Consider the following 13,953-nt stretch of genomic DNA (forward strand, 5'->3'; position numbering starts at 1 on the left):
TGCAACATCAGCGATCAAAATTAACCATGGCTGACACTATTGGTAGTAACTCAAAATAATTGTTAGCATAAAAACTTACTCGACAACAAGCATTTGAGAGCTGTTGATAGTTGAACACATTGTGAGAAACGGCACCTTCTGAAGTAACATTTATAGTTTTATAAAAAGAGGTAATTTCTAACTCAAATAGTAAAAGACTTTGATCTCGAGACCTCAGATTTAGAATTTGTCTTTTTTTGAGGTCTCGAAATCAAGCATCTGAAAGCGCACAACTTTGTGTGACAACGGTGTTTTTTCTTTCATTATTATTTGCAACTTCGATGACCGATTTAGCTCAAATTTTCACAGGTTTGTTATTTTATGCAGTTGGGATACACCAAGTGAGATTCTTGGTCTTTGACATTTACCCAAGTGTCCAGTGCCTTTGTATTAATTCTGTAAGCAGAATCAGTCCAAGAAAAAAAGGTATCATGGAAGTACAGCATCAACAATCAAAATCAACCGTGGCCGATACGAAAGAGAAAGCTTTTAAGCACAAAATTGTATTGACAGAACGCACAAAAGAGACTAACCCTGTGCTTCTGCGGCATCCCTTCCCCCAGGCATCTGTTGCCATGGTTACAAAGAACCCAGGTAGACGAAAAGTCCTTTTTATCTTCGCTGCAATTAGTTTCCAGATCACAAAAGACTTTGTGTTTTTCATTGCTTGCTATGCTGTTCAAAATAGAGCAGACATAGATGAAAGGAGGTGATTGGGGAGGGGGGGGTTGTGTTTATTTATTTATTTGTTTATTCCCTGACCAACAATAATATGGATATGAATCGGTGAAAATAAAACAATATTTATATGAATATCTGTTGTGTTTTCCAAAGGTAGCATTCATCAATGAATACTGTATGTTTCTTTGAATCGCAAACAAATCATTATTATTATTATTTTTAACTTTTTTTGTTTTACAAAAATGATCAAAAGAAAACCGTCTGTGTGTAGAATGAGTCCAGATTGCACAGTCGGACTTTTAAAACCAAGACAAACAACCAGTAGAAAACCATTCTGAAGACCTTGTTTCAATTCAGTGTTCTTCAGAAATATTGTTTATGTCTGAACATAAAAAATATTGGGATCCAGAATGCCCACAGCTTAAATGAAAATCCTTGGTAGAACCCTGAATGTTGTATCTAGATGCTACAATACATAAAGACTAGATGAACATGCCACAGCCTTAGCCTTAATGGCTTGAAGACATGGTTAAAGACACTGGACACTATTGGTAGTTGTCAAAGACCAGTCCTCTCACTTGGTGTATCTCAACATATGCAGAAAACAACATACCTGTGAAAATTTGAGCTCAGTTGGTCATCGAGGTTGCGAGATAATAATGAGAAAAAACACCCTTTCAGATGCTTGATTTCGAGACCTCAAAATCTAATTCTGAGGTCACAAAATCAAATTCGTTAAAGATTACTTTTTTTCTATGTTATTTCAGAGGGAGCCGTTTGTCACAATGTTTTATACTATCAACCTCTTCCCATTACTCGTTACCAAGTAAGGTTTTATGCTAATAATTATTTTGAGTAATTACCAATAGTGTCCTTCAAGTCTAAGAAATGAGATCCATGAGACGCAAAAAATCTGGTTATGTAATGCACAGTACCCGCTTTTTTATTTCTGTGTGGCCATTATTAATAATATTCTGTAGTGTCTGTATAAATCGTCTTCATGGAATGAGGCCAAGGATGTTTGCAAGGAGACAGTTCAAATTGAAAAGGCCGAGACAGAAATAGCGTTTCTCCCCATCGCCTGAGTGCAAATTTGGCTAATTTGCTAGAAATTTTATGCTTGGAATTTGATGATGCATTGTACATCATGTCCGAAAATGTGTACAACCATGTGTTTGTCTGAGTTGTTTTTTCCCCTTCTCACTTGTTAATGTGTAGAACATGTTTACAGACATGTTAGAGGGTGTATAGTTTGCTTAGTGCAGGAAAATTGTGTTTAGCTTAAAATTGTCAATGTGTAACACATGTTTTTAGGAGGGGGGACATTTTTTTATTGCAGAAAAATTCGTTAGCATAAACGGCATACCGCCTAAATATCCATGTGATGTATACAATGGACCCTTCCCATGAAATATGCTAATTACATTCACGCATGCGTACATACCCTGCTGGTTGGCAAGCGCCATAGAGTTGTGCACTAAGCAGACGCGCAATCGTGTCTGCGTCACGCAGCCATTAGCCAAGTACAAAACAGTGCGATGTTCCCTCATTTTGCCAGCCGAAATGTTAGTACGCACGCACTATGTGCAATTTACATATATTTCATTGTGACTGGTCTTATCATGTGCATAATGGCGTTTGCTTAGCACATTCATTTAAAAGCAAAATTATTGTTTAACAGTGGTGTACAGTCAGTGTAGGATTTGATTCAGGGCAGAGTTTTACATGCAATCTAGGAATTAAATTGTTTGATGCACTGAGTAGTCCATACTTCCTGCAGATGCGTGGATGCAATTCAAATTTTGACGTCATTAATTTACAACAAACAATTTTGAAGAGTTGAGCTGTATTTCTCTGTAGAATTGGCGTCGGTATGATATTTTTATAACCATTGAGGCTAAATAATGGAAGTGGTTTTTTTATGATAACAATAATTAATATAGGTTTTCTCGGTCAATTTCAGCAAACGAGCAGCCAATTTAACCACCAGAAATCGAATGCTACTGAAAAGGGTCATTCGATTTCGCTTTATGATTAGTCAAATGTAATGTCGCGTCATTCGATTTAACAAAATAATCATTCAATTTAAAAATTCATCAAAGCAGCATTCATACTCGCAGATGCTTCTTGAGGCGTGTTGTGTCACGAAAAGAAAAGAATGACCATATGCTAAATTGAACAGAGTGCTAAACAAATTTGACTCAACTGAAAACGAAATTGAATGGCCGAATTCTGAATTTGAAATGCAGTAATAACTAGAGAGGCAACACAGCTTTAATTTGAACGCATGAAAATGAAATTGGCTGCTCGTTTGCCGAATTTAACCTATAATAATACCAGACATTTATGTAGGAGCTTCTTGGCACAAAACATAAAATAAAACAATGAAATAAAATGTATGAAGCACCAACTACAAAAATAAAGGTTCAAATAAGCAGCTCTCTGAAATTGGCCTAGCTGTCATATTCACAGCATATCCAAGAACCATGTTCACCTCCTTAAAGGCATGGACACCTTAGGTAATTGTCACAGACCAGTATTCTCACCTGGTATATCTCAATGTTATATGCATAAAGTAACAAACCTGTGAAAACTTAAACTCAATTGGTCGTCGAAGTTGCAAGAGGATAATGAAAGAAAAAACACCCTTGTCACACGAGGTTGTGTGTTCTCAGATGCCTAATTAAAGGCTTCAGCTGAAGTCTACATTATTATTTGAGTGAGAAATGACTTCTTTCTATGACCTCTTTCTCAAAAACTAGGTTACTTCAGAGGGAGCTGTTTCTCACAATGTTTTATACATCAACAGCTCTCCATTGGTTGTTACCGAGTATGTTTTTATGCTAAACATTATTTTGATTTATTATCAAAAGTGTCCAGTGCCTTTAAGAAGATGACGTGCATCCACGTTCAAGTGCTTCCTCTACCCACTCCTTAGTGTGTCCTTGAGCCTCAACACCCACTAACATTGAAGGATAAAACCTGCATTCTCGAGTGTTGCATCACAACATTAAACCCACTTGGTTCCTGATTCCTTCATGGGTAAATTGTTTCTTGTAGCAGCGCCAAGGCATGCCGGCCCATCTTAAGGAGGATGGCGGAGAGGCACTTGGGCTGTGCAGGGATGCCTTGTTGTTTTTAGAATGAGGAGTTAATAGCTGGGGAGAGTTTGTAGGGTATGATGTGGGATAAGGTTAATGTTTGTAGGGTATGGTGTGGAATAAGGTTAAGGTTTGTAGGGTATGGTGTGGGTTAGGGTTAGGGTTTGTAGGGTATGGTGTGGGTTGGTGTGGGTTAGGGTTAGGGTTTGTAGGGTATGGTGTGGGTTAAGGTTAGGTTTTGTAGGGTATGGTGTGGGTTAGGGTTAGGGTTTGTAGAGTATGGTGTGGGTTGGTGTGGGTTAGGGTTAGGGTTTGTAGAGTATGGTGTGGGTTGGTGTGGGTTAGGGTTAGGGTTTGTAGGGTATGGTGTGGGTTGGTGTGGGTTAGGGTTAGGGTTTGTAGAGTATGGTGTGGGTTGGTGTGGGTTAGGGTTAGGGTTTGTAGGGTATGGTGTGGGTTGGTGTGGGTTAGGGTTAGGGTTTGTAGGGTATGGTGTGGGTTAAGGTTAGGTTTTGTAGGGTATGGTGTGGGTTGGTGTGGGTTAGGGTTAGGGTTTGTAGAGTATGGTGTGGGTTGGTGTGGGTTAGGGTTAGGGTTTGTAGGGTATGGTGTGGGTTAAGGTTAGGTTTTGTAGGGTATGGTGTAAGTTAGGGGTTAGTGTTTGTAGGGTGGGTTAGGATTAGGGTTTGTTGGGTACATATGGTGTGAGTTAAGTTTATGGTTTGTAGGGTATGGTGTGGGTTAAGGTTTGGTTTTGTAGGGTACGGTGTGGGTTAGGGTCTCTAGGGTGGGTTAGGATTAGGGTTTATTGGGTATGGTGTGTGTTAAGGTTAGGTTTTGTAGGGTATGGTGTGGGTTGGGGTTTGTAGGGTATGGTGTAGGTTAGGGTTAGTAGTGTAGTTGGCTTAGGTAGAGTATGGTGTGGGTTGGGGTTAGGGTTGGTAGGGTATGGTGTGGGTTAGGGTTAGGGTTTGTAGAATTTTGGTTAGGGTTAGTAGGGTATGGTGTGGGTATACAGCGGGAGTTACATGGAATACCAAATATTTTTGCATATATTTGTGTGCAGTCCACTATGGAGGATGCAAAAACACAAACTTCCCTGAGTCTATAGGAGACTTTTGAAGGGGCACCAAGGCCAAGACTAGGGCAACGGAAGCCAAGTCCTCTTTATTATCCAAAAGCTGAATTGCCAAGACATTCTCTTTGTAAACATTGTTGTTACAATCTTGTGTCTTAGCATTGTTTTAAATTTTGATTTTGTTATATATAGCCCATGATTGAACCATAAAATAAACTTAACTATCATTCTCAGTGTACAATGTACAGTATGTTGTCACCATGCACTATTATAGCTGTGTGGCATAGAAAAAAATACAGATTATATAGAAAGGAAAAAAAAGGCTGGAAATGGTAGCATTGTGCGTACATCTATATGATGATTAAGTGTCTGCATGTTCGGACATGAATTTGGCTGGCTAGAGTGCACATTTTCCATCCAAACGTCTTCACTGTGAAATCTAGTATAACCCCTTAGCATGCACATCGGAACTGTTCCAAAATGAAATGGGATATCCCAGGCATACTCTTTGTGCAGCGGCAGCCGGCTACTCTGCATCTTTTCAGACGAAACTTAGAAAAAAATAGGACACATTTTCTTTTGAGTGGTTGGTTGAATGTGAGGTTGAACACCTTTAGAGTACTTTCATTTCTGTATTATTAAAAAAAAAAAAACGCCCAGACATTGCTAATTTCGTTCATTTCTTTAATCACGTTTTGTTAGTAAAATTGTCAACAGAAGTAACATGAAAGACAGTGTTTAGAAATTGAGATACTTTAATAATAATACATGTAATGGCTTCTTATATAGAGCGCATATCCGTCACTCAGTAATCTCAAGCGCTTTAACATACAGTATTTTCTGCAAGGTATGTGGGACTACAACATGTATGTTTGAATTATGACATCTACGTGTACGTCTACGTGTTTTCACAAAGTTTACAAGGTGCTATGGCGCAATATGCTGCCAATCCAACCAGGGCGAATCCCTTCTCCTTTCGATAAGTGCACTGGGTCCTTTTACGTGCGTTACACAACACTCGGGACCAACAGCTTTATGTCACATCCGAAGGATGAAGCAATGGTTATGTGTCTATGTTAACATAGTACATTGGACATTTTTTATATGGACATGACCTTTACTTTGACCTCTTTAGGTGAATAGAAGTAGGTCAAACATTGCCAGTGTCTGGATTACTTGGATTAATATCGGATTGCTAATACTTGCAACACTTTATTTATTCAATCTAAAGTGTAATCTTAAAATGGGTAACGAATTTCGTTCTTCTTTCTATTCTTTCCTCTCCCAGAGCCCAGTGGCACATGCATGGTGCGAGCCCGGTCATTATCGCAAGAAATTCTGCAATGTATGTCGCCGAAGGCTGGACGACTCGTTAGCCTTTCGCTGTGAATGTGAGTAACCTTCAGGTTGTTTTACAACTTTTGTTTTTCCGTTGGAAAAATCAGAACTGTTAATAATAAGGCCTGTCAGCCCTTGAACCCCATGAAATTTTCCAATAACCAAGTATTTGTGCAACATGTGTGTTTTATTTATTTTCTTGTAACTGATTTGACGACCAATTGAGCCCAAATATTTTACTGGTTTGTTATTTTATGCATATGTTGGGGTACACCAAGTGAGAAAACTGGTCTTTAACAACAACCTTGAGCGTGTCCAGAGCCTTAAAATGCTTAAATAGCAAACATGCCAAAACAAGGAGTTGAACCCCCTTTTTTTTAAACATTAGAACTGGAGCCATGCTCAACCAGAGGCAAAGGAACATTTAATCTTGATGTCAAATCATAGTTGAAAATAACACTCTCATTTTTCAAGACAAAAGAGCTACAAGCAAGACTTGAACCCACTCACAATCAATATTGAAGTCAAGTGCACTAGATAACTTGGACACGACACTCAACTATAACTTCCATACTGTTCTGTTTCTTGTTTCTCTCCACAGTATGTGAATATTATGCCCATGCAAGCTGCCTAGATTTCGTCGTTAGTAACTGTGTCAAGTGTGCGGATTACGATGCTAACAGAAGTTTAGTAAGTGTACATTTAAAGTGTTTTATTTTGTTGTTTATGCCTCCATGCATTTTCTATTTTCATATTTTGGCTTTGTGCCTCATCTACTGGCTCTTGGTGCCCTCTAACAAATGGCCAGTCCTTGCCCTAAAACAGAATCGTCATTTCAGGCTGGCACTTCAGCTTTTAATTCCAAACAACCTCCAGTAAACATCCAGCAAATATAGAAATAGGATAAAAGGAAGTTTTTGTCCATCTTAAAAAAATGAAAGATTTCTGGTGCAAAGTGAAGTTTTGACCAACACGATATTTGGCTATTCAGTTTTGGTTTTACCCATTTTATCCACATGAAAACTAATTTGTGTTAGCACTGTATACTCAGTACCTTCCCCGAATTCTGTGAAAAAAATCAGAGGCAAAAATTAATATTCTTTATCCCCGATGCAAATTTAACATCTATCAAATCGTTGCATTCCCCATTGCTACAGCATAAAATTCAAACTACCTCTAGCTACAGGGCAATCTCGGTGGTCTAGTTGGTGTGACACTGCTCTAGATTGGCAAAGGTCGTGGGTTCGAATTCCACCCGAGTAATATGCCTGTGATTTTTTTTTTGCAGAACTTGGGAAAGTACGGAGTATACAGTGCTAACACACATCGGTATATATGGGTTAAACCAAAAATTAGTATTCTTTATAGATCTAGCAAATTTGACATCTATTAAAGATATTTAGCCTAGAAACTCCAACCCAGGTGTACTAGGTATACATGTATAGGGCTAACACACATCGGTGTCAAATGGGTAAAACCAAAAATGAATACTCATTATCCCTGATGCAAATTTAACATCTATTAAAGGGAAGGTACACGTTTGGTAATTGTTTCAAAACAAATATTAACTTAAAAACTGACTTTGTGATGAGCATTGGAGAGCTGTTGAAAGTATAAAACATTTTGGGAAACGACTCCCTCTTAAGTAACATAGTTTTTGAGAAAGAGGGAATTCCTCACTAAAATAATAAAAGACTTCCAGCTAGAAGTCTTTTATTCCTAACTGAAAGCACACAAATTCGTCCAACAAGGGTGTTTTTTCTTTCATCATTTTCTTGCAACATCGATGAACAATTGATCCCAAATTTTCACAGGCTTGTTATTTTATGCTTATGATGGGATACACCAAGTGAGACCACTGGTCTTTGACAATTACCAAACGTGTACAGTGCCTTTAAAGATATTTAGCCTAGAAACTCCAACCCAGGTGTATGCATTCATAGAAGCAGCCTTATCTGTGTCAATGTAACTTCCGTTACCTGAAGGGACAAAATTTCTATACAAGTACAACAACATTTTGTCGACAGTCCAAGGAAACAGGAAGTGATACTAAGGTTGAATCAGACGTCAGCAGATACAACCAACAAACTTTGCTTAGCTAATATTCTACGGTAGTATACTTAGCTAAGTGAATTGTTCAATTGATCCAGGGTGTGGCAAAAACTTTTGTTGATGACATTTTACTAGTGTGCACAGCCACAATCGTGGGTACATACTTAATTTTTGTCCCCATTTTAAGAACAACATTTAGAAAACCACTGATGTAGCAGTTATAAGAGAAATTGTTGTGACTTCTAGAAAACTAGTCAAGTGTGATACTTCACGGAGGCAACGAAGGCAGATAGATGCCTCCATGCCTCCTGGTCATTGCCTTGGTGCGCTTAAAATGCTTCTGTAGAAATTTACGAATTCCTCATAAGGTGCCCTTTACCAAGGAGAAAATGCCTTGGGGTCCTTTACCTTTCAAAAACAAAGCCCACAGGCCTGATATGTGCACAACCACAATCAATGACACATAATTATTTTTTGTTTCCATTTAAAGACAGTGGACACTATTGGTAATTGTCAAAGACCAGTCTTCTCACTTGGTGTATCTCAACATATACATATCATAACAAACCTGTGAAAATTTGAGCTCAATTGGTCGTCGAAGTTGCGTGATAATAATGAAAGAAAAAAACACCCTTGTCACACTAAGTTGTGTGCTTTTAGATGGTTGATTTCGAGACCTCAAATTCTAAACTTGAGGTCTCGAAATCAAATGCGTGGAAAAATACTTCCTTCTCGAAAACTATGTCACTTCAGAGGGAGCCGTTTCTCACAATGTTTTGTACCATCAACCTCTCCCCATTACTCATTACCAAGTAAAGTTTTATGCTAATAATTATTTTGAGTAATTACCAATAGTGTCCACTGCCTTTAAGAACAACAGTTTGAAAACCACTGATGTAGCAGTTATGAGATGAATTCTGCAAAAAGAAACTGTTGTAACTTGTAGAAAACTAGTGCTTGGAAAGAAGTCAAAAATACATCCGTTTTACAATGTGCCTCACATCTGTCACTTCTAATGCAAGTGATCATTCCAGTATACGTGCATACTATAAACTCAAGTATCGCCAAGACGCTGTGCCATCAACATTAGTTTGTCTCGGGTTTGCCTCCAAGATGCCCTCAGGGTTACAGGGGGGGGGGGGGGGAGGGATTGCCTTTACAACATGAACTTGAGAGACATAACAGTTCTTCTCGGATGCCTAAGTAGGTTATACGCGTCTCTCCAAAGGGGTAGTGTCCGTAAAAGCGGAATGATGGAGTGAAGGATACACACATGGGAGAGGTCTTGGTGAGGACTGTTCTGAAAATGTCACTTTAGCCGCTGTGGAGTTTTCCAGCGCTGGAAACTCCCCCATCCTTTTTGTCTTCTTTCTTTTGGCTTGTCAGTGTTTTTACGTCCTGTGGAACAAAACAATGCGGAGTTGAAGGAGATGCAAATTAGTCGGTGGTATTTACACGGACATGGAATGCATTTCTTTTGGGACTCACTGGGACTGAGAGGTTTTTTTTTTCGGAACTTCTCTCTGTGTTGATGGAACATTTACAGTACAGTTATCTTACCGAAGGTAAAATTCTTTAAAACTGCAAGCAAACATGTTGCTACTCTTTTCTTTATTGTAAGTTAACAGGGCCTTGTCGCACATGGCAATCTCTCAGAAGACAAAATGTTCAAGTTTACATGTAAACTGAAAAAAAGAAAAAGATTGCTATCCAATGTGTGGACCTCAATTCGAGAACAAAAGATGTCCACACATTGTAGCATTACATTAATTTGTTATACCTTACTCTGAGAACAAAAGTTGCCACATAACATAAAATGCCAACACATTAACATAAGGTGTCCACACATTGTATTTCTACCCAATGTGTGGACCCTTCTCTGAAAACAAAAGATGTCCACACATTGTAGCATGACATTCATTTTTTTTATACCTTACTCTGAGAACAAAAGTTGCCACATAACATAAAATGCCAACACATTAACATAAGGTGTCCACACATTGTATTTCTACCCAATGTGTGGACCCTTCTCTGAAAACAAAAGATGTCCACACATTGTAGCATGACATTCATTTTTTTTATACCTTACTCTGAGAACAAAAGTTGCCACATAACATAAAATGCCAACACATTAACATAAGGTGTCCACACATGTATTTCTACCCAATGTGTGGACCCTTCTCTGAAAACAAAAGATGTCCACACATTGTAGCAATATGTTAATTTTGTATACCTTAAAGCCAGTGGACACTTTCGGTAAACAGTATTGTCCAAGGCCCACACTTCGTGTATCACAACTTCTATATCAAATAACAAACCTGTGAAAATTTATGCTCAATCGGTCATTGGAGTCGGGAGAAAATAACGGGAAAACCCACCCTTGTTTTCCACATGTTTCGCCGTGTCATATGACATATGTTTAAAATAAATCTGTAATTCTCGCTATCGAGAATTGATAATTGTTTTACTGTTTTCTAAAAAAGTAAAGCATTTCATGGAATAATATTTCAAGAGAAGTTTTTCACCATTATCTTCTGTAAACCCTGTAAGTTATTTGTAATTTTGTGAACTTTTTTTTTTTTCTGTTCCAAAAGTGTATAATGGCTTTAATCTGAGAACAAAAGATGTCCACATATTAACATACATGTAAGATGCCAACACATTAACACAAGTTGACCACATATTGTAGTCTTGAAACACACACACACACATTCACAACGATAATTTTACGCAGACAAAAATAGGGGAAACTAATAAGTTATTATAAACTATTTATAGTTTTGAATGGCCTCTTTATGTACATATGCACCTTGTACAGAACCCTTGTGTCTTGTCTAATATTAGCGAACCAACCTTGAGTTGAGAGCTCTGTAAACAAGCTAATTAATGAGCAATGGTTACTACATGTATGTAAGGACCTTAAAACGCTTTTTTGGTTCATAGCGATGGTGACAACACGACAGTACAGAGCCTCTTTTGCATTGAGTGTTGTGGAGAGTGGGGGAGTTATTACTGCACAGTAATGATGACATGCATAATGAGTGTATATATGCTCAGTGAGTTGTGTACCTGGTTTCGTTCTTCTTGTTTATTAGTGACTGGCGGCAGGACCAGTTAGCTTGTCTCATCACTAGTCCACTCGCCTTTTCAGGGTTTCTGAGGATCCTTGTCTTCAATTGAAGTGTTTGGAATTTCAATTGGTATTTTTTTTTTTATACACCAAAATGATTTGGGGTTGAACAAAGACAAGTTTACTATAGAGCGGGATATGAACCAAAGACCTCTGGATTAACGTGCTGGCATTCCATCAACTGAGATCTAGACTTTAAATGATTTGAGTCAAAGGCATTTGGATACTATTGGTAATTACTCAAAATAATTATTAGCATAAAACCTTTCTTGTTACCGAGTAATGTAGAGAGGATTTAGAATTTGAGGTCTTGAAACCAAGCATCTGAAAGCACACAACTTTGTGTGACAAGGGTGTTTTTTCTTTCATTATTATCTCACAACTTCGACGACCTATTGAGCTCAAATTTTTACAGGTTTTTTATTTTATGCTTATGTTGAGATACACCAAGTGAGAGGATTGGTATTTAACAATTACCAATAGTGTCCAGTGTCTTTAAACAAAGAAAACATTAATAGAGTGGGATTTGAACCATCAGCCCCCAAATTAATGTTCTGGTGCACCACAACTGAGCTATATGTATCTAGAAAATAATTTGAGGATGAATAAAGAACAACTTGAAGAAAAAAATAATTTCACATATTTTAACATACACTGTACAGTTGACATTTTTCTTTGATTGAGCACTAACTGACTACGAGAAAATTGTTCCTGTTATTTGTCTGTGAGCACATTTAGTAAGTAGGGAAAACACCTTGATATTCAACAGAATTATAAGAGTTAAAGGCAGTGGACACTATTGGTAGTTACTCAAAATATTCATTAGCATAAAACCTTACTTGGTAACGAGTAATGAAGAGAGGTGGATATAGTGTAAAACATTGTGAGAAACTGCACCCTCTGAAGTAACGTAGTTTTCGAGAAAGAAGTAATTTTCAACGAATTTGATTTCGAGACCTCAGAATTAGATGAGGTCTCAAAATCAACTTGCATCTGAAAGCACACAACTTCATGTGACAAAGTTGTTTTTTCTTTCATTATTATCTCGCAACTTCAACGACCAATTGAGCTCAAATTTTCACAGGTTTTTAATTTTATGCATATGTTGAGATAAACCAAGTGAGGAGACTAGGATTTGACAATTACCAATAGTGTCCAGTGTCTTTAATAGATACTTTTGCAACTGAAAAACACAAGACTTTTTGGGTCATGAGTCGACTGGCCCAATGCGCTAAACACTGGCCTGCCTTCCATTACAAATTTCAAACCAAAACACCAACTTCCACACTAAAAATTACTTACTGCTCCAAAAAAGTAAAAGATGGAGCATGCCACGGGAGGTTTTAACAATCGGCATGATCTACTTCGCAAACTCCTTGGTGTAATGTCCAACAATAATAGTGGCTTCTTGTAAAGAGCACATATCCTTCACTCAGTGACGCTCGGTGTGTAAAGGCAAGAACGTTTGAAATTCACCAACCATTCCAGCCTGGTTCTTTGAGACATTCCCTCTGGGTCACATGACCAACATTAATCACTGTAACCAAATCAGCCTCCATGATGAGAACGCATTACATTAAAGATCTGTTTAAGAATCAGGGACATTATAGCTAAACATCAAATGGCGCACTCTTCGCTAGTCTGTGACTCGTCTCCAGTCACTCACTGGCCGTCGTTGTAAAACTCTCCCGCTGCTAGAAGTTGCCATAAATCTGTTTATTTTCAGAAGCTCTGTTTGTTTATGTCGGACACCCTCAGTGATGTTCGTAATATGTCCGCACTTGAGAGGTTGATGGTGGAAGGGGGGGGGGAGGGAGGAATATTGAGAGTGAGTGACAGTTATTATTGGATCCTGCTTCAGAGATACGTCTAGGCTGCGGGATTTTTGACAGTTGATTGCTTAGTTTTTGAAAGGCGTGTCTTGGGGATTATTGTTTTTTCGTGATATGCGTTTATTTAATGTTAGTCATCTCTGTCTGTACGCAATTTTTAGAGTTGGATACGAATGATGTCTGATGCAATGACTTACTTAATAAAACACAAGATTCTGTTTCTATAATTTGTTTGTTCTTAGTTAGATAAAGGCCTCTGACTTGATCAGGATTTTTCCTGATTTAATCGTTTTTGGTTACACCCCTTTTTAGCCGTCTTATAGACCTTATGCATTGACGTCATCCAGCCGCAATCTTAGAGGTATAATGATGATGAAACAATCAAAACGCACAGATTTGTGCGCGCGGCGCACAAGTTTGGCCAATGAACGGTCGCTTTTTTAACCTCTAGGTGAGGGCGTCCTACTGATATGACATCATGTGCATAAGGTGTTTTGTCTTAAAAGGTTTAAACTTGCAATGAGAGACTTTTGACCACTTGGTGGCAGCAGATTGCTACATGTGCAGTACATGTACATGTCTCATTATTTTTTTTATTTTTTTGGGGGGGGGGGGGGAAGCATTTGGTTAGTTACATGTGCGTATTAGAGATGGCGAAAACCCATGACACAATTCTGAATTAATATGTGTATGCAGAGATGC

The 13,953-nt window shown here is 38.2% G+C and overlaps 1 protein-coding gene across 3 annotated transcripts in view; it reads left to right on the forward strand.

The window, feature by feature from the left end:
* The window catches only part of LOC139949665 (diacylglycerol kinase theta-like), a 98,744-nt gene that overhangs the window by 26,725 nt on the left and 58,066 nt on the right, over positions 1-13,953 (forward strand). For all 3 annotated transcript variants that reach the window (XM_071948123.1, XM_071948125.1, XM_071948124.1), the window contains exons 4-5: positions 6,188-6,290; positions 6,839-6,927. In XM_071948123.1, the coding sequence (XP_071804224.1) occupies positions 6,188-6,290; positions 6,839-6,927 (192 nt within the window). The remainder of the gene's footprint in view (positions 1-6,187; positions 6,291-6,838; positions 6,928-13,953) is intronic.

The sequence above is a fragment of the Asterias amurensis genome, chromosome 17 (genome assembly GCF_032118995.1).
Source record: "Asterias amurensis chromosome 17, ASM3211899v1".
In the NCBI taxonomy this organism is placed as follows: Eukaryota; Metazoa; Echinodermata; class Asteroidea; order Forcipulatida; family Asteriidae; genus Asterias; species Asterias amurensis.